This window comes from Canis lupus, chromosome 29 (assembly GCF_048164855.1).
Source record: "Canis lupus baileyi chromosome 29, mCanLup2.hap1, whole genome shotgun sequence".
In the NCBI taxonomy this organism is placed as follows: domain Eukaryota; kingdom Metazoa; phylum Chordata; class Mammalia; order Carnivora; family Canidae; genus Canis; species Canis lupus.
The window spans coordinates 39,469,210-39,489,436 of record NC_132866.1 but is presented as its reverse complement, the minus strand read 5'-3'; the positions used below and the strand labels follow the sequence as shown (position 1 = coordinate 39,489,436).

At 39.6% G+C, this 20,227-nt stretch overlaps 2 protein-coding genes across 21 annotated transcripts in view; one reads left to right on the top strand and one right to left on the bottom strand.

The window, feature by feature from the left end:
- Positions 1-237, bottom strand: part of NCOA4 (nuclear receptor coactivator 4) — a 68,347-nt gene extending 68,110 nt beyond the window's left edge. For both annotated transcript variants that reach the window (XM_072806314.1, XM_072806317.1), the window contains exon 1: positions 121-237. The gene's annotated coding sequence lies outside the window, so the exon portion shown is untranslated. The remainder of the gene's footprint in view (positions 1-120) is intronic.
- Positions 214-20,227, top strand: part of WASHC2A (WASH complex subunit 2A) — a 55,307-nt gene continuing 35,293 nt past the window's right edge. For 10 of the 19 annotated variants that reach the window (XM_072806303.1, XM_072806298.1, XM_072806295.1 and 7 more), the window contains exons 1-15: positions 214-347; positions 464-586; positions 1,738-1,902; positions 6,110-6,172; positions 8,509-8,682; positions 11,310-11,403; positions 12,189-12,247; positions 13,353-13,400; positions 15,517-15,627; positions 16,187-16,274; positions 16,791-16,862; positions 17,563-17,681; positions 18,124-18,184; positions 19,413-19,472; positions 19,851-20,048. In XM_072806303.1, the coding sequence (XP_072662404.1) occupies positions 345-347; positions 464-586; positions 1,738-1,902; positions 6,110-6,172; positions 8,509-8,682; positions 11,310-11,403; positions 12,189-12,247; positions 13,353-13,400; positions 15,517-15,627; positions 16,187-16,274; positions 16,791-16,862; positions 17,563-17,681; positions 18,124-18,184; positions 19,413-19,472; positions 19,851-20,048 (1,438 nt within the window). In that variant the 5' untranslated portion in view covers positions 214-344. The remainder of the gene's footprint in view (positions 348-463; positions 587-1,737; positions 1,903-6,109; positions 6,173-8,508; positions 8,683-11,309; positions 11,404-12,188; positions 12,248-13,352; positions 13,401-15,516; positions 15,628-16,186; positions 16,275-16,790; positions 16,863-17,562; positions 17,682-18,123; positions 18,185-19,412; positions 19,473-19,850; positions 20,049-20,227) is intronic. The other 9 variants (XM_072806306.1, XM_072806305.1, XM_072806304.1 and 6 more) reach the window with 5 other exon arrangements.

The window sequence follows — 20,227 nt, the reverse complement described above, 5'->3', positions numbered from 1 at the left end:
CGCTCCCCCGAGGCCACTCGGCAGCCACCGCGTCGGGCCCCACGCTCCCTCTAGTGCAACCGTGCGGAGTGCGCCCCGCCAGCGCCCCCTAGCGTCGTCACCCTTCCCGCCAGCTCCCACCTTAGCCCAGCCGCAAGCCGCCTGACGACTCCCTAGCTGGTGGCCGCCTCTTTTTTCCGGCGCCATGCACATCCGGTCACGTGTGAGCCCAGTCACGTGAGAGCCGGTCACGTGCCGCGCCCCGCAGGGCTCCGGACTCGGCGCTCGGCTTCCGCAGACCTGCGGGCCTCGGCGGGTGGGGTCGTGGCTGCCTGCCTCGGAGCCTGCCGGACTGCACGACCGGGATGGTGAGGGCGGCGGGCCGGGCCGGGGCGGGGCCGGGGCCGGGGAGGGCAGGAGCTGGCCGGGCCGGGCCGGGCCTTCGCCTCTCCGAAGCTCAGCCTCTCTGGTCTTGCCGCTGCAGATGAACCGGACGACCCCGGACCAGGAGCGGGCGCCGGCGTCCGAGCCCGTGTGGGAGCGACCCTGGTCGGTGGAGGAGATCCGTAGGAGCAGCCAGAGCTGGTCGCTGGCGGCTGATGCGGGCGTGAGAGGCGGGCCCCGGGACCGGGAGGGGAAGGCGGGGCCGCCTGGGGTGGCGCGCGGCCTGCGGGCAGAACAGGAGCCCCAATTCCTTCTCCACCCGATCTATCCCGCTGCCATTTTTTTTTAAAGATTTTATTTATTTATTCGTGAGACACACACACACACACACACAGGCAGAGACACAGGCAGGGACCATGCAGGGAGCCCGATATGGACTCGATCCCGGGACTCCAGGATCACGTCCTGGGCCGAAGGCAGGCGCTAAACAGCTGAGCCACCCAGGGATCCCCTGCCTCTGCTGTTCTTAATAACATAACCCTCTCGCCTTCAAAGACACCGCGGCTGCAGTTCTAGGCCCCCGGGCAGGGGAGGGCGGGTCGTCCTTAGCCGGCTGAGTGCCCCCACTGGGCCTACAGCCCACACGCGGGGTTCTCTTCCTGGTTTGAGTTTTGTAGCAGCGCACCCATATCCATCCTGAGGGAGGCAGATAGGTTTTCTCTGCGCTGCTGGATTGCTAGGTCCCTAGTGAGGCCCTTCCACGTTGAGACCCAGACCGTATGGGGAGGTAGACAAGCCTGTAAATGGATATCCCGGAGTGGGACTTTGAAAGCGGGGGCTAGAAGCCCAGAGCTGTGATTCCAAAGTCCCATATGAATGCCATTTTTTTTTTAAATAAGAGTAGTGGTTTGTTAGTTTGCCCTTCTTCTGGGATTTCTGAAGAGTGATAACCAAACAGGACTTTCAAATTTCACCAGAAATGAGATAGCAAGTGTCCACCGACTCCTTGGCACTGTTTTGATGAACTTCTTTAATGTTTTTCAGGGCTACTTGGTCCTGGGTATTGTCAAAAGCAGCATCCCTTACATTCCAGCACACATACACTTACACAAAGGTGAAAAGAAATGGGTTCTTCTTTTATTTTTTTTTTATGATAGTCACACACAGAGAGAGAGAGGCAGAGACATAGGCAGAGGGAGAAGCAGGCTCCATGCACCGGGAGCCCGACGTGGGACTCGATCCCGGGTCTCCAGGATCACACCCTGGGCCAAAGGCAGGCGCCAAACCCCTGCACCACCCAGGGATCCCTATCTTTTGATACATAGGATAGTCTCATGTGATATTGATACCGCTTTATGTTTATTTTTAATATAGCTACTACAGTTTCTACAGGAATTCTCACAGCAGACTATCTCTAGAACCCATGAGATCAAGAAACAAGTGGATGGTCTAATCCGGGAAACTAAAGCAACAGATTGTCGCCTGCATAATGTCTTCAATGATTTCCTTATGCTGTCTAATACCCAGTTCATTGAGAATGTGAGTTATTTCGTTGTATCTGACTTATAAATAATGCTTTTTAGAGAGATAATTTGTTGTGATATTAAGTGCTTCATTATTAGGTACCCTCCTCAATTTTGATGAATGTAGAGGTTCTTGGTAATTGAAGCTTCTTTCTTTAGGATTAATGGCTTTTTTTAATTAGTAAAGTTTATTTTTTCAAGCCTTTAAAAAATATAATGACACAATTTTCTTACTTTCTAGTTTTTCCATCCATTTTTAGTTTTAGTTGTGCTGACTTGGATGGCATTCCAACGAACTTTATTGTGGACATGTTCTGTAAGGAAAGCTGTACACTTCGTCTTGATCCTCTAGGCTCGAGAATGTGGCTGCAGTATTGACTGTGCCCACCATGTTCTGATAAATTATTTTAAAGGCATGTGTGCCTACTTGGAATGATCTTTTTTTTTTCAATATTCTTGATTAATATTTTGTTACGATGGCTGAACCTGTGATATAGAATCAACTCTAAACAGTACTGAGCTTTGACCCATGTGTGATTTTTACCTGTGTATGTATTGACTTTCTTTTTTTTAGTATTTATTTATTTATTATTTATGATAGACATAGAGAGAGAGAGAGAGGCAGAGACACAGGAGGAGGGAGAAGCAGCTCTATGCCAGGAGCCTGACGCGGGACTCGATCCCGGGTCTCCAGGATTGCACCCTGAGCCAAAGGCAGGCGCTAAACCACTGAGCCACCCAGGGATCCCCTGTATTGACTTTCTAAGTGTACTTTTACCACATGGTACTGGCTGGATTGGTACCTGATTGAATTTTCAGGGGTGGGGGGCATCATAAACTATTTTTTCTGAATCACAGTCTTCTTGTCTTATTTATCTTTTATTCAGCCAAGGTTTTTTGCATTTGAGTTTTCCTTGATCTAGTGGGGTTTTGTTCTTTTTGATTTTTTTTTTTATTTCTTTATTTCTGTTCTCTTCTTGAATTCCCTGTTTTCCATCCATCTTTCCATTCCCTTACTCCTTATGCCTCTTCACCTCCCATTCTGCAGCCAGAATCCCCTCTCTTGAAAGGGACTGTTGGCCACTTTCAAGTTTTACTGCTGCTCACACCTCCCTGTAACGGCACATGTTACATAGGCTTCTCATTTGTGGCAGAACATGATGATGTTAAGAGTACAGCTGATGCTTAATAAAACTGTGGAAAAGATCTACATGCTGTTAATACATTTGCAAGTGATTTGGCTTTTTAGTTTTTTTTTCCTTCAAATCCTAGTCTTGGTACTCATATATTACAATGCTGGCTTGAATGATGGTGCCATTTAGTTTCATGATAGATTATTGGAAAGGTATCCAAAGTCATATGGGTTTCTTGGTTTTAGTAATTAACTTCAGAAACAATCCCCAAGTTGAAAAATGTATTATAGACTTAGTGAAACTAAAGAGCAATCAGGACTTTCTGGGGCAAGAGAAATCAGTACCTTTAGTAAAGGCTCAAGAGGGGACTCTGAAGGAGGAGAAATACTAATTAACAGTGGCCTGTGCCTCAGTGTGTCCTCAGAAGGGAACAGAATTCTTAAAGTTTCATGAATCTATTAATTTAGGAAGTTTTGTCCTGAAACATTAAGTGACCTAGAAATGATTTATTTTTTTTTCTAAAGTTTATTTTTTTAGTATCTCTACCCCCAGAGTGGAGCTTGAACTCATGACCCCAAGGTTGAGTTGCATGCACTTCTGACTGAGCCAGCCAGGCACCCCAGAAATGACTTTCATAGCATTTCTCGTGATTGTAATTTCACATTTACTAACATGATTTGATGTGCCAAACTACTAAATCAAGTCCTACATTTTTTTCTAAATATCGTATTCCTTGGGCCCAGCACACTCCTGGTTTGTAGGATCCTAGTGAATATTTGCATGAATAAACAAGAGAACACATAAATGAAAGGGATCAGAGCTGTGTATAATCTGTTAAGAGGTCCTCAGCCTCTGGTCCCTTTTCTCTACCTCATTTCTTTCCTTGTTTCCTCACGTGAAGAAAATATCCTTTGAGGGAAAATACTAAAGATATTTGACAATTCTAGGAATGGCTACCTGATTTTAAAATTATCAAAAAACACATGAAGCTGTGAGGTTAGCCTGGTAAGAGTGAAGGTAGTTAGCATTGGTTATCTGGTGTGTGCTGAGTACTTGAGATACAGAATTCTCATCACTCAAAAGATATATGGGTTTTATGTATTTGCTGAATGGTTTCATAGAGGTCATGTTTGGCTTCTCAGGCATAGTCTGCTGATACCTTATGATGTGGGTTTTTTTGTTTTTGTTAAGATTTTATTTGAGTGAGGTAATTTTTAATGTCAAGCAGGAGAAAAAGTAGGATGTTGGTGCTTTTCAGACTTGAGTGTGAAGCTCAACCTTTTAGGTTAAATGATCTTAGTATTTAAAATCTGAAGTGACCTTGGTAGCTGCCATGCCTGAAAGCCTTAATTTTAAGATTTATTTACTTTTCTGTTCCTGTCTTTGAAAATTACCCTCCAAGTTTCTGATCTTTATAGAATTTTTCTTTAAGATATTATTTATTTGAGAGAGCAAGAACATGAGCAGGGGGGAGGATCAGAGAGAGAGGGAGAAGCAGACACCCCACTGAGCAAGGAGCCTGATACAGGGCTGGATCCTAGTACTCTGAGATCACAACCTGAGCTGAACGCAGATGCTTAACTGAGCCATGCAGGTGCCCCAGAACAATTATTTTTTAAAATTACGGAAGAAGAGGAAGTATCTGAAATTTCAGATAGTAGAGAGTGCCTTTCAGCATTCTGGTATATGTATTCTAAGTCCATTTCTCATGCAGACCTTGGCCTTTAAGCTTTTTCTTTCTTGTTGTAAAGATAATGAACACTTGTTGAAGAGATCAACATAGATAAACGATATTGAGGTGTAAAAATATTAAAGCCACAAAAAATTAACTATAACTCTACCTCCCCAAATTAACTAGGCATTGAACACTTTGCCACATTTCTTTCTAGTCTTTTTTTAACTTTAACTTTTTCTGCATGTATATATTTGCATGCTGTATTTTTCTTAGTAGTAGTTTATTATTTTATAAGTCCTTTAACAATATTTCAATATAAAACTTTTTAATGAAGTCTTTTAACTGTCTAGAAAAGAACGGATAATAACCACAAGTGCTAATATGTACCACTCTGCATTAACAGACTAGTATTTTTCCATATTTGCTTCAAAGCCATCAACTTCCCATTTACTTTAACTCTAAATGTTTTGGGTAAAGGCCTCTTTGTATATCTACATTTTTATTCTTATCTGGAGAGTATATACTTGCATGAATGTGTATGAGTGTTTATATGTGTGGTGTGAGATAGGAATGTTACTTTTTTTTCCTCACATGGTAAGCTTTATTGTAAGTTCTTTTCCTCACTTCTGTATGAAAGCATGTATATATACATTTGTGATTTTGTGAAAATAAAATTAGGTTTACAGGAATTATGGATCATTTTCTTGCATTTGTATTTTATTTTGATTACCTGTATGCCAGTATCCCAATCTTAAATACTGCAAATTTCTAATAAGTCTTACCAGACTATGTTTTCATGTCTTCTTTTTAATAATTAAATAGTTAAAAAGTAAAAGGCATCACGACGAGTTATTGGAGCCAAAGCTCTGTTTTGGAACAGAGATGCCTGCCTGCCTATGCTGTACAGGTCAGTCAGATGCCTGGCCTTCTGGCAAATCTTTGGTGGGCTTGGCTTACCTGCTTTCACATAAATGAGATAATAAAAGTTTATCAACTGTTTGGTAATGAAAAGGACTTCTACCATTTCCATTGCTTACAATGTTAAAGCTCTTGTTACCTAGTAGGTAAGTTCTTCCAGTTGACATATTCAGTACTTGTAGCATTGCCCTGCCAGCATCAAGTATTAGGTTAAACCAAAGGTCTGAAAATGGTATTTTAATTGTTTTTGTAATTCTTTGGTCAACAGTGAGATTGAACTTTTTTTCACATTTCCTAGTCATTTCTATCTTTTTAAATTTAAGTTTAAATTTAAACTTAACTACTGCTTTTTGCTTTTAGTTCTCAACCAATGACCTCAACCATTTTTTGAATAATCATTTCTTCTCTTTTTAAAAATTATGTGTTGAATTTGTATATTACAGTGTATTCCGAATGATATTTTGACCATTTAAAAATGAATTTGCTTCCATATGTAGCGTGTATATGATGAAGAGGTGGAGGAGCCGGTGCTCAAAGCTGAGACAGAAAAAGCAGAACAGGTACTTGCATTAAATTACTCTTCTGTTGAGTGTTGACTTAGAGAAGGAAGGTGGTGGAAGTTTGTAATGTGGCTGGTGGGGGCTTGTGAGCAGGAAGATGGTTACTGGGGGAAATAGGAAAGACTGCTTCTGATAGTCCAAGAATCGAACTCTTTGGTTTGTTTCTGAAATGTAGTATAGTAAGAAATATATAAAGTTTTTGAATTCTGGCTTCAGAGTAGAGTACTGGAGAATTTCTGTAAAAGGCCAGATAGTCAATGTTTTAGGTTTGGTTGCTGGCTACATTGATCTCTGTCTCTTTTTCCTTCTTTTTGCTCTTTCTCCTCCTTCCCTTTATCCCCTTAAAAAATGTAAAAACCATTCTTACCTTGAGGGTTATGCAAAAGCTGGTCACAGACTGGGCTGTAAGTGTGAGTTCTTTGAACTTTCCCTATTCTTTCATGACAGCTTTGATTCCCGCCAGTTGGAAATTACAGTCCGCACACATTTGAGTGCCTCCTGCAGGTCACAGGATGTTAGTACAGAGGACATGAAATGTGCAGTCAGCACTTACTGACTCTACTAAGATTGCAGGGAGCTGGTGACTTAAAGACTTTACCCTCAGGAGCTTATGGTCTTGGTTTGCCAGTAGAGCATAACATGTCAGAACTGCTAATTGTTCTGGAAGTTCAGATGAGAAGAGCTGAGTGATGTAAGCAGGGAACACCTCCAAGGGTAAGATGTTAAGTGAAGAAAGAAGGGCCAGATTTTAAGGCCATTTCAGTGGGAGAGAATGCCAGCCCCTGAGGTTTAATGTTGGGGGATGTGCCTGGTATCTTATAGACTATGTTAGTGGAAGATACTTGTGGCTAGGCAGGAAGAACGGAAAGAGAATGAGAAGTGGGTGCTGGAGGGCTTCATAAGCAAGGCTAAGGAGTCTAGGGGTAGTAGTTTCTATCTTTTTACCCTTCTGTGGCTTCACGTGTTCTAGATGCATAAACATTCTTCCATGTTGTCACATCATGGGGCGAAGCATAGATAAGACATTTTGGACTTACCTTCTGGCAGAAGTTGTACCCTTTTTCTCCCACTCAGGGAAGCACTGGAATATAAGTTTATAATGGGAAGAGCCTTGGCTCAGCTCTAACTTACTGAGAAAATATAAATCACTTGCAAATTTGGTACTTTATCAGTAGCTGTTGCTTAGATGAAACTGTTAGGATATTAGAAACCAGCTCCAGTTCTACCTATTCCCAGCTAAAAAAAAAAAAAAAAAAAAAAGTTATTTTTAATGATCCTCAAAAGATTTGCCAGCAGTATATGGTTACACCACATCAGGGTTCAATTTTAAGTGATGAGTGTGAGGTGAACTATTTTTTTCAAAAGCTACTATGTATTTATTATTTATTTCGCAAACATATTTTCATACACCTAGTGCATATTAACTATTTGACTAGAACCAAGCATTCCAGCTTGGAAAAAAGATGCAGCCAGAACAAAAAATCCACATTAGAAAGACATCCATACTTAAGGTAAAAGTATAAGACACTCATAGGGCTTTTCCTTTGACCCTCACAATAGCACTGTGTGATTTAGTTCTTTATATAATTATGTATTGGCTTCTAGAATATTTCTGAAGAGGGGAAATGACACTACGTTTTTTTTTCAATATTTCTCACAACTGATGACACAGTTGAATGAGTGAGGGGACTGTCATTGAGAGCTGCTGTTGTAGGAAATGGAGGCCTGTGGAGTATTTTCAGCAGGTTGGTGATAAGTACAGACTTGGGGGGCATTGTTCTAAGATGATGTACAGGATAAGTCATAATGGAACTGACCCTCTCTTGGTTTGAAACAAATGTATAAAATACCCATAATTACTAGGCTTTTGTTTTTGTATTTTAACTAATTGAAAAATGACATCTCTGGCTGGAGTATTTCTTCTAAGTCTTAACTTCTGAAATTGTCCAAGGACCCATTAACCAAGGTTTAGTGGTATCCAGTCATGATGAACTTGAAAGTCTAAGCCCTTCATTCTTCCAGTGGCAGGGAAGTGAAGTGCTGCTTGAGGGCTTGTGATTGTGGACAGGGGATTTTTACATAGGTTATCTGGCTGAACCATTATACCATAATTGTACTTTTGTTTTCTATAAATGGTGAACTGGGAACTCTGGGACCTTAGGTAGTTTGATCCACATCTGGAATGTGACCAACCTGAAGTTCAAAACTTACTCCAAAGTCTGTTGAGCAGTCAGCAGAATCTGACTTTTGTTAACATTTTTAATTGATTTCTTTTTGTTTTATTAGGGTGGTATCAATATTTTGGACATCCATACTGAATGTCATTTTCTCTGTAGGAGAAGACCCGGGAACAGAAAGAAGTAGATCTGATTCCTAAAGTTCAGGAGGCTGTGAACTATGGTTTACAAGTACTAGACAGTGCATTTGAGCAACTAGATATAAAAGCAGGAAACTCAGACTCCGAAGAAGAAGATGCCAATGAACGAGTGGAACTGATCCTTGAACCAAAGGTAAAGACAGTTCATATATTTATTGTTAGACTTGTTGTGTTTGGGGTACTTTACTTGGGCACAAAATTAGTAAGACATGGGCTTTACTTTTAGAAAGTGAGCATGGCACTTAACAATCTCATATTGACTCTGTTGGAAAGACTTGCTTTACCTGAACATTGGTAGAAGGCAGCACACCAAGGTAGGTAGGGGAGCACAAAGGTACAGGGCATGGTTCCTACTCTCACAGCGCTTATTACAGCATTACTAGCTGGTGGGAGAGAGGAGAAGTTCATATGAGTCCCCATCATAAGTGCTCTGAGAGAGAACTGACTTTTACCCAGGGCAATGAGGGTACAGATGTGACTTGAATTGGGTTCCGAAGTATGAGGAGGCTTGTGTGAGAGAGATTGTTGGGAACCTGAAGTTCTGTAGTTTATGTTAAGGGAGACTGCAGAAGTGTTGAAAGAATTTAAAAAAAAAAAAAGTGTTGAAAGACATTTGGGTTGATTTCAGGTTTTGGCTGGGATGAGTAAGGCTGTTAGGAGTGTTCATGAATTAGACTATAAGCCTCAGAAGTAGTTATTGCTTTACTATTACTTTCTCTCAGATCTGCAGAGGAGACGTTTGGGGCAGCACAGCCACGCAGAAGTAAGCAACAAAAGGTTGCTGTATTGATTTTGAGAAAGAGTCCTTGTGACACGCAAGTGCTTTTTATGAATTGAAACATGCCACAGAGCTGAGCTCTTCTGGTCATTCGTTTTGCTGCACACTTCTTCCAGTTTGACCTTCCAGTGTTGTACCATGTTGGGGCTCCTCCTTTTGCACTGGTACACTTGTTAGCCTGCCTTCCCCCGTAGGGATTTGCAGTCGGCAGTGGATCCCAGGCAAGTATATTGCCTGGCCCACACTTGTTAGTTGGAGGTCCTACACTGCTTTCTCTTCTACTGGAGGATGTGGGAATACTTTCTAAATCCTGATTAGCCCCATTCACTCTTTCTTTTGTTTGCACTGAATTGGTTGCTTTGTATCTTTTTTTTTTTTTTTTTTAAGTTAAACAAGTAAGTTTATGTAATCTCTACACTCAACATCGAACTCAAATTCACAACCTTGAGATCAAGAGTTGCACATTCTACTGACTAAACCTGCCAGGCATCTGGGTTGCTGTGGTCTTTAACTTTTTATTTTCTTCCTTCCTTCCTTCCTTCCTTCCTTTCTTTCTTTCTTTCTTTCTTTCTTTCTTTCTTTCTTCTTTTTTTTTTTTTTTAAGATTTTGTTCTTTTATTTGAGAGAGAGAGCAAGCAGAGTAAACAAGAACATGAGTAGGGAAGGGAGGGGCAGAGAGAGATGAGGAATCAGACTCCCTGCTGAGCAGGGAGCCCAGTGCCCTGGCTCAAGCCTGGGACGATGGGATCATGACCTGAGCTGACAGCAGATAGATAGATGCTTAACCGGCTGAACCACCCAGGCACCCTTGTGGTGTCTTTAACCTTTACATTAACCTTCTCAAATTCTCTCTTGTGTTAAGCATCAGAATTATTTTCTCCTGCACCTCTAGGGTCTTTCCAATACAGAAAAGAGATTATGGCCAAACATCCTACCTTGCAAAGGACAAATCTGCTTTTACTGTGGATATAGGAAGTTGTCCTGGGGTGGAGTGCTTTCTTGAACTTAAATTTTTAATACATGTGTGTTGAGTGGGACTCAGAAGTAGAGGACTGGGATGGAAGGATGTCCAGTAGGTATTCTCTTATATATGGTGTCCTTTTTTCCATTTTGTTATTTTATAATCTTAGTCTTATTTTACCAACTTCATTTTTCTAAATTATCCAGTGGGTGCTGCTGGGGGATATTATTATTTTCTTCTATGGGTCATTTTTTTCTCCCAGACAAGTTCTCATCAGTCTTTTGGATGTGTATCTTTGGTTCATTATGTTGACTATAGATACTTCCATCATTGCCCTCTGTTTCTTCTCATCTAGCCCTTGCTTTGGGTGCCCTGCCCAGCCTTCTCATTGCTCCAATGCAGTGTGAGGGAATCCCCTGTTGGTTCCCTCCTGTTCTCACACCCGAACCTGGACACACCCACCTGCCTCCCAGAGTCCTACAAAACCATTTGAGTTATTTCCTCAGTGTGTTTCTTTCAAAATTTTAGAACTATTATTGATGATTCTCAAAGTAGATTCTCAGCTTGAGCAGCTGATTTTTGCTTACCAGTGCTGCTTTTTGGGGAGGAAGGCAGGGCTAGGACTCATCAAAGCTAGCCAGAACTTCAGTTTCTTACCTTGGCCCTCCTTTTGAACATGTTACTGTGAAGTTGTGATCCTTATTTGGTTACTTCTGGTAAACTTTGTGCATGCCTTTGCCATTTTTAGTATATGTAGGCATATACATGGGAAGGAAGATTGGGAAGGAAGATTGTGTGATTTAGTTTTTCTTTGCTATTTTTTACATAGGATTTGACTTTTTAAAAAGTCAGTGATTTTATTATTATTATTTTTTTGTACTTTGAATCCTGCTGTGTTTGTTATTGTCCACTCTCATTATGTAACTTGTTTGGGGTAGTCAGATGGAACAAGATGTCAAATGGAAAACTTATTTTTCAGCTTGAATATTTAATAATGGCTGTTATCTTTCATTATTTACAGGATCTATACATTGATCGTCCTTTACCTTATTTAATTGGGTCAAAGCTATTCATGGAGCAGGAAGATGTAGGTCTCGGAGAGCTGTCTAGTGAAGGTATTCTTTTGTGCCAAATATTTTTGTTACTTTTAATGTTTATATCTTTTTATTTTTAAATAAATTCAAACTTTACCTTAATGTTATCAGAGTGGTACAAAGAAAGAACTCCTCTATACCCTTTGCTCTGGTTTACTGGTTGTTAATATTCTATCACATTTGTTTGATTTTTTTTCTCCCTGTATACACATATTTTTTTTCTGAATCTGTTTGAGAGAAGCAGACATGCCTTATTACTCCAAAATATTTGTTTGTGTTTTCTAAGATCAAGGACAGTCTCATATGTAGCTACAATATGTTATCAAAGTAAGGAAATTATACTGGACGTAATTCTATTAGCTAATCCTCTGTCATATTTCAGATTTTGCCAGTTGTCCCAGTTATGTCCTTTATAGGTTCTTTTTCCCTCTGGTCTAGGCTCCAGTTCGGGATTACTCACTACATTTAGTTGTCAAATCTCTGGTCTTCTTTTAGTCTGATATAATTTCTCAGGCTTTCTTTGCGTTTCACAGCTTTAACATTTTTGAAGAGTATAGGCCAGTTTTTTCCCTTGGTAATTAACTTTTTTTGTAGTTAGTAAGTATCTTGTGGGGAGATCCTATAAGGCTATGTAAATCTTGTATTCCTCACTATAGTGAAGATACTTTTAGTTCTAATTAATGTATATAGATAATTTTATCAAAATCTCTGTGATGCTGGTATATGGTGGTTTGTGATTTTGAGAAGGAACTAAGGATGTTTTATTATGAATGTTGGCAATAATGCTTTATTTTTCTTCTAACCAGAGGGGTCAGTAGGCAGTGACCGTGGCAGTATTGCAGACAGTGAAGAGAATGAAGAAGGGGTAAGAGCTGTTTGTATCTCCAGGTCGTGGTGGGCAGGAACCTGAGGGTGTATTTAACAGACTAAGTAAATATTTGTGAATTAGCACTATCTTTTTACACATTTTTTTTTTAAAGATTTTATTTATCCATTCATGAGAGACACACACAGAGAGAAAGAGAGACGCAGAGATATAGGCAGAGGGAGAAGCAGACTCTATGCAGGGAGCCTGATGTGGGACCCGATCCTGGGTCTCCAGGATCAGACCCTGGGCTGAAGGCGGCACTAAACCTCTGAGCCACCTGGGCTGCCCTTTTCACAAATTTTTTAACAGTGTTACTAGTCATAGTCTTAGTTTTTTTTTTCCTTTTTTTTTTTTAAGGTATTATTTATTTATTCAGGAGAGACACAGAGAAAGAGGCAAAGACATAAGCAGAGGGAGAGAAACGGGCTCCCCAAGAGGAGCCCGATTTGGGACTCGATCCCAGGACCCACGGATCATGCCCTGAGCCAAAGACAGACACACTCAACCACTGAGCCACCCGGGTGTTCCAGCCTGAGGTTTTTTTCCTGTGGGATTGAGTTTTCTTTTTGTCTTATGTACAAAAACAAGGAAAACTGCTTTAATCCCTTTTACGCTTCCCCGATCTCCTACCTTCCCACCAAGACTTCCTCTTACCAATATATTCTGAGGGGAGCAGCTTAGATGTTTTGGTAGAGTCTGCCTGCAATTCAGTCTTTGAGTAAGTTCTGTCTTAGAATAATTTGGGGGAAAAAGTCCATACTAAGAGAGTGGAGTTCAAGATGTAAAATCACACAAACCAACTTTTGATAATTAAATGTGCAACTCTTAACTTTAAATTCAGAAGTTAGCAATGATAGTGCAGATAGGTATGAGCAAATTATTAGAGTTGTCTAAATTAACCACAAAAATTACATGTTAGCATGAACAACTTTTGGTGATACTGCCAACTGTCCACCTTATCTGCATCTTGACACTCCAGGTAACCAGTAGTCAATACAAAGAGTCTGAGTATAGATGTGCCCCAAGAGACTTAGACCTGAAATCATTTTTGTGCTTGTGAGTAAATCCTGTTTTAACAACAAAGCCTTTTTTTCCCCTAAAGGAGTCGGATGAAGATTTTGCTAATCATAGTGACAATGATCAAAACCGGGTGAGTCTTATGTACTAAAGTGACTTTGCTTTTAAATTTTAATTGAAGTATAGCATATATACTAAATATATGCAAAAATTACTTTTGAGAGGTGCTGGCCTGGGGGATGAGTGAAATAGATAAAGTGGATTGCACTAAGTAACATAGAATTGTTGAATTAGTATATTGTATACCTGAAACTAGTATAACACTGTATGTTAGTTATATTGGAATTAAGAAAATAAAAGTTATATAAAAATTATTTTAGAATGACTTATGAGAAAATAAGGATTTACTCATTTTTATAGCTAATTTTCCTTCAATCATTACATGTTTTTAAGTTAACTGACTTGGTTTTTTGTATGTTTGTTTTTCCAGTTTTGCTTTATATTTTATCTTAATTTTTCTTAGAAAACAAAGAAGTGAAAAACAAAATTGGGAAACAGAGCATCTAAATGAAGGCCTTGTTACTCAAGCTGAACTATTTCACATAAATCCCCCTCCCCTATTTTAAAATTTGAGACAATATAGCAGTAGGGTTAACTGACAGAGAGGTTCGCTCAAAAGGTACAAATCTAATTCTACTGTCTTAGTATAGCAGTCTTAATTTTTGTATACCTTTCTAAGGATGTATTCTTTTCCTAATATACATAGTATATTTTCTGCTCTTTTATGTTAACAGATTATTTTAAAAATTATTTTGAATCGTGTTAGTAATACACTTTGGGCACTCTGTATTTTAAGCATAGTGATACAATGATACTTTCATAGTCTCTAAATTTATATGGGAAATAGTTTATTTCCAGAATTTTGTTTTTGAGATAATGCTGCATTTAATATTTCCATGCACAAAACTCCTTTGCTTATGTGAGCTATTTCTTTAGGAATGAGATGGTGTAGAGTTAGAGCAAAGGCTCTTGATATTATGGTCTCATTACAGATCATGCCTGATGATATTCTTATAATCTTATTGGCATTAGAATTATGATTTTTGCTACCATAATATATACAGTGGTATATTGAGATAGTCCCATTTTGCATTTCAGTTTCCTAATTGGGAAATCTTTTTTTCACAAAAATTTTCAACTGCCAAATGAAGGATTTAAGTACTTTGTGGTTGGTCCTTGTATTTTCCCAGTTGTATTCACAGAGGCAATTTAATAATCAGTCTTTAGAGGATATATATTTCTATGGAACTTACTAGTAAGATTAATAAATTCAGACTTTTAAATCATACAATACAGTGATTAAAAGCATTGGCCTAACCATTTATTTGTATTGTTAAAGAGCCTCAGGGTTCTAAAGATTAAAGTAGCTAATAAAGTGCTTTTAGCATAGTGCCTCGCATGGTTTATATAAATGATATCTACCAGTAGCCCCTTTTATAAAAATTAGAATTTCATAGATAAAGCTTAGTTTGAGTCCTCCACCCCTCATTATCCCACACTCTTTCAGAGGTAATTGGTGTTGTGATCTGGGAGTGTAAGTACTTTTTTTTGCCTTTTTTTTTTTTTTTTTTTTTTATTTATTTATGATAGTCACAGAGAGAGAGAGAGAGAGAGGCAGAGACACAGGCAGAGGGAGAAGCAGGCTCCATGCACCGGGAGCCCGATGTGGGATTCGATCCGGGGTCTCCAGGATCGCGCCCTGGGCCAAAGGCAGGCGCCAAACCGCTGCGCCACCCAGGGATCCCTTTTTTTTGCTTTTTCAAATATCTTTGTGTCCCTAGAAATGAAGTAGGTGTTTGGGTGGGGGTAGGCAAGGTATCATACTGGGTTTCTCATTCAGCATTTTTTTCACTTGATACCTTGGACAGCCTCTGCAATTGTTATAGCTTATTCCTTTTAATTATTAGTATTATCAAGATAAGGCTGTACTTATTTATCATTTTTCCAGTGATGGACGTCTTACATAAATCAGTGTCTGCTATTCTGTGCATAGTACTTGCACTGGAAGGAAATCTTGTATGTTATTTGTTCTAGCACATTTATTGCTTTAGGACTTTCCCTGCATCACCATCGTCATCCTCCCTGTTTGACAAGCTATCTCCATTTTGCCTAAAGTCTAAGTGGCAGTATCACTTTTTCAGCTTGTTGACCTTACTTCCTAGTTCTAATCTCAAGGTTTATATTCTTAGCCTACTGCACAAATGAGTGATGAAGAAGAGGATGATGATGGTTGTGACATTTTTGCTGATTCTGAGAAGGAGGAGGAAGATATTGAGGACACTGAAGAAAATACTAGACCTGTAAGAAAGACTACAGTGACTCTCTTGACAAAGTTTTAGAAATGGCACCAAGAACTCATTACTTTGATTGTCATTTATATTTGTAACCATCTCATTTTGCATCATATTTGTACATTTACACTTTTGAAAGTAATGGTTGAGCATCACTAGTTGCCTTACAAATACCACTTTCTCTTGTTCCAGTCAGAGCATTCAAAATCTATTCATTTCCAAAGTTTTAAGACTTTAATATTCCTCTCCTTTTCCCACACTCAGTGCCTCATGGTGGTTTTCTTATTTGGATTTTTCAGGATTAAAGTGAAGTATTTTTTTTTTTTTTTTTTTAAGTGAAGTATTTAAACAAAATAAGCAAATAAGGAACTTATTCCCTTCTCCCTATGAAGGGAGTCCTGTTTCTCAAGTGGTCTGTATATAGGGTGCATATGTTTAAGTTCATTTAGTTAAATTTTTAATCAGTTCAGTTCTTTACCTTTGGTTACGTAATTTTGTCGGGTATCAAAAGTAAACTGTGCCAGTTTGTCATAAAAAAAGTGATACTTTTGATCTTTTCTGCTCATAGAAAAAAAGTAGACCTACATCATTTGCTGATGAGCTGGCAGCTCGAATCAAAGGGGAAGCTACAAGCCAGGTGGAAGAGGAGCGAACAAGTAAGCATTGAGATGAATTAACAGGGTTGGGGGGAAGTGCAGGACCCTCTGCTGGGCTTCACTGAGAGCATATTTCCCTGTTAATTTCACTAAGGCATTGAGAGGCTTTTTTTTTTTTTTTTTGGTTTATAGACTCTTTATTAATTGAACATTGTGGAACCCCCAAGAAAAATTCACATCTGTATAATAGTTTATACGCAGTTTCAGAGGATTCCCCAGAGAATCACAGGCCTCAGATTAGAAATCTCTTGATTAATATTTACTCCTATATTGTGACTAAACACAAATGTATTGTATAGTATATTCTAGTGATTTAACAGGATGGAATAATTCTTTCAGTTTGAGTGAGGTACTGAGTGAAGTACTAAGGTAGGGCTGAGACCCAAAGTTGAATGTCTTGCTCTTAGCTTAGAAGCCTCAAGGATGACAGTCATAAGGGTAAAAATGAAAAGTCAGTATATAAATACTGTGTAACATAGACTGTGTATGGTGAAAAATTGTAAAATACTCTTCAAGCCTTGTCCCCAGGAGAAGCAAAACCTTGGAAGACATTGAAGGAGAAGAAGGAAAGGAGAACTCCCTCAGATGGTAGGCCTTTCCCCTCAATTCTGTTATTTTAAGATGCTCTTGGTTCAGGAGTAGCATTTTCGTAATTCACAGAACTCCACTTTAAACGCTGACAAATGGGGTCTGTCTCTATTCTTATTTCCAAAGCATTTAAAAATGGAATGCTGAGATGCTGGGAGAAGAGTTGGGTGTGCAATCACAATGCTGTAAAGATTTGAATTATTAAGTTTTATAAGTGATCATTTGTAGAATTCTCTAGAGGTATACAAACTAGGGACTCTAGCATTTATTTTCAATAAAGAATATATCAGACCCTTTCATATTTAACAGTATCATCCATTATATTCCTACTTGTGACTGTGTCAATTTCCAGATCTTTTTCAGTCTGTTCTTCCTTCCCCCAAATTCTTGATGGGATAGGTCTTAAAGGTAATTGAGAAGAAACAAATCTAGATGAGAGGGATCGCCTAGAAAATCCACCTTGCTTCAGACATACACAGAGTTAATGGTGGGATCCCAGAGAGCCTTTTAAGGGATTCAGTGGACAGTTTAATGAATTTTATTTGAAATTCCTCAGACTGTCGGCACTCAAGTATTCCTTATATATAGTTAGATACTCTCCATGCCGGTCTTGGATATGTTGTAAAGGCTAACTCTAGAAATTTGATTTTTAAGCTCCTCTTTAACTCTCCCTACAAAACATTCCCTTTCTGTTTGTTAGATGAAGAGGACAACTTATTTGCACCCCCCAAGCTGACAGATGAAGATTTCTCCCCATTTGGCTCTCGAGGTGGCTTGTTCAGTGGAGGAAAAGGACTTTTTGATGATGAGGATGAGGAGGTGAGTTCTGTGGTAGTTAGTGAAACTCTCTATAGTTGTGTCATGGGCCCACAGTTAGTAGGGAAAAATGGCTTCTTACTTGCAAGTTGCTTCTACTTTCTCATATTTTGGGAGATTTTGAAGTAAGAATCACAAAATGAGAAAATACTGTATCCTGATGCCCTTTGTTAGGTGGAGAGAGGATGTGAGTAATTTACAGTGAATAATTTGGTCAGGCAGTCATTTCTTACCTTACCTGTTGTCTTCTTCCATGTTGGTATTTAATAGACCTAAACTATTTAAGGGTCTGGTTTTGCCATAGTTTTCACTTTGGAACTAACTTTTTGGCAGAAAAATAAATCTGTATTTTTAAACTTATAAGGTACTTTTTTTAGAAATTATCAAATGCAGCTACATTTTCCTCTGCTTTTTTGAAATGTCATGTCCTGTACTTTATTACAAGCAGAGTGACCTCTTCACAGAAGCCCCTCAAGATCGGGAAGCCCAAACCTCAGTTACTGCAGGTAAGTTTGAGACTGACTCCTCTTGTTCCTGAACACATTTCCGAAACTGTTTACTTCTCAGTAGGAGATGGAAGCCCTAACGTTGTCTCCACACACCTTGCTTTTTTGTTAGGCAGGAAGCTGTTTAGCTCACCTTGATCTAGTTAAGAGCAGCTCATTTTTCACTCATTTTTCACTCATTCACGGCTTGGAAAAGGCAAAAGTACCATTGTAAACCTACATCTCAGCTTTGTCGCTTTCTTAGGTTATAGGAACAGGAATAGTACTCTGTAGCTGTGTTGAGAATATTTTAATTTAATCATGTTTAATTCAAAGAAACACTTGTAGAATTCTGCATTTAAATTGGAGGTCAGTAATTCCATAGTCTGGTGTGTGTGCATCAGAATCATATGTGGAGTACACACAAAAAAGAAAAAAAAAATCTTAACAAATTATATTCCATGAGGTGTCTGGTAGCTCTTGAGAATTGGGGATTAGTTATTTGAAGTGAGTGGTGTCCATGAGCCATCAGTTATCAGAACTCGGCTTGCAGTGATATTGGCTGGCTTGCTGCCCTGCTGTCTCCACTCTCTTGCTTTTTGGTAGTAGCGGATGCTGGTTTCCCTCCTTAACTATGACTCTTCATTTTTGTTGTCATCGATAATCTCACTTTTTTTTTTGCTCTTCTTTACTACTTGTTTGTTCTCCAATTGGAATACATAGAGCCAGAACTGTTACGGAGCCCTGCTTGCTCTGCCTCTGGTTTTACTTTTGTGCTTTACCCCTTCCTTGGCCTCTTCAGTCAACCCCACTGTTGTTTGACCAGACCCAGAGTCATCGGCCATCGGAACTGCAGCTTAGATTATATTAGTACCAAGAAAAAACTGCTATGGGTAGAGAAGACTGAGTTAAAGCTAAGGCGTTTTAAAATGGCTCTTTTAGGAAAAATATGTTGCTTTTTAAAAAAAAACCTTATTTGTTGATTTGAGAGAGAGAAAGCACAAGCAGTGGGAGGAGGAAGAAGGAGAGGGAGGAGCAGGATTCCTGCTGAGCAGGAAGCCTAGTGTGGGACTGGATCCCAGGACCTGGGGATCATAACCTGAGCTGAAGATGGATGCTTGACTGACTGAGCCACCCAGGCGCCCTGGAAAAATTAGTTTTAAAAGGTTTCCAAGTAGCTCTGTATTGTGTTATACATATTTCAGTAAGGTCATTTTTTTCTGATATGGTTATTCTTTCTCATTTTTAGTGTCTTCATCCTCCAAACCTGGAAAGAAAATCCCAGCAGGAGCTGTTTCTTTGTTTTTAGGTATCATGACTTAGGGTTTGTTTTTTAAAGACCAAATAAGTACTGTTTTGTCATTTTTTTCAGTTGTCATCTAAGTGCTGGCTGGAGAGTAGGAGGAGCTTCAAAGGGCAAGAATAGCTCATTTACTGCTGTTAACTCATATTCTCTTAGAAATCAATGGCTGTGGACTTCTTTGTCTTCCTTCCTTCCTTCCTTATGGGATGTTCTATAGCAGTGAAGGATGGAGATTATTGGGTCCTGTTAATGTGTTCTGTGGATGAACTGAAACTAAATGTTCTTGGTGGGTGGTCCTTTTTTTTTTTTTTTTTTGTTCTGTAGAGTCAGGAAACCTACCCACACTGGCGCACAGCTGTGATTGTCCTGTCTGTCCACCCACAGGGGACACTGATGTGTTTGGCACCACCTCTGTTCCATCATTGAAGGAGCCCCAGAAGCCCAAGGAGCCCCAGAAGCCTGAGCAGCCCACTCTAGGGAAAAGCTCTTACCCTCCAGCACCCTCTGGCCTCTTTGATGATGATGATGATGATGATGATGATGACTTTTTTGCGGCATCTTGCAGCAAACCTTCCAAAACAGGTACCTATTTCAGCTTTTCCTGGGAATTGAGGCAGGGAGAGAATGTTGACCTGTGAAGGACATAAATTTTGTCAGGTTCTGTCTTCCAGTAACAGATCCCTCCTCAAGCATTACTGTCGAGTGTTATCTCCGCTTCAGTAGTTGTGGTGCCTTAGAGGTCTGCGGTGCCTTAGAGGTCT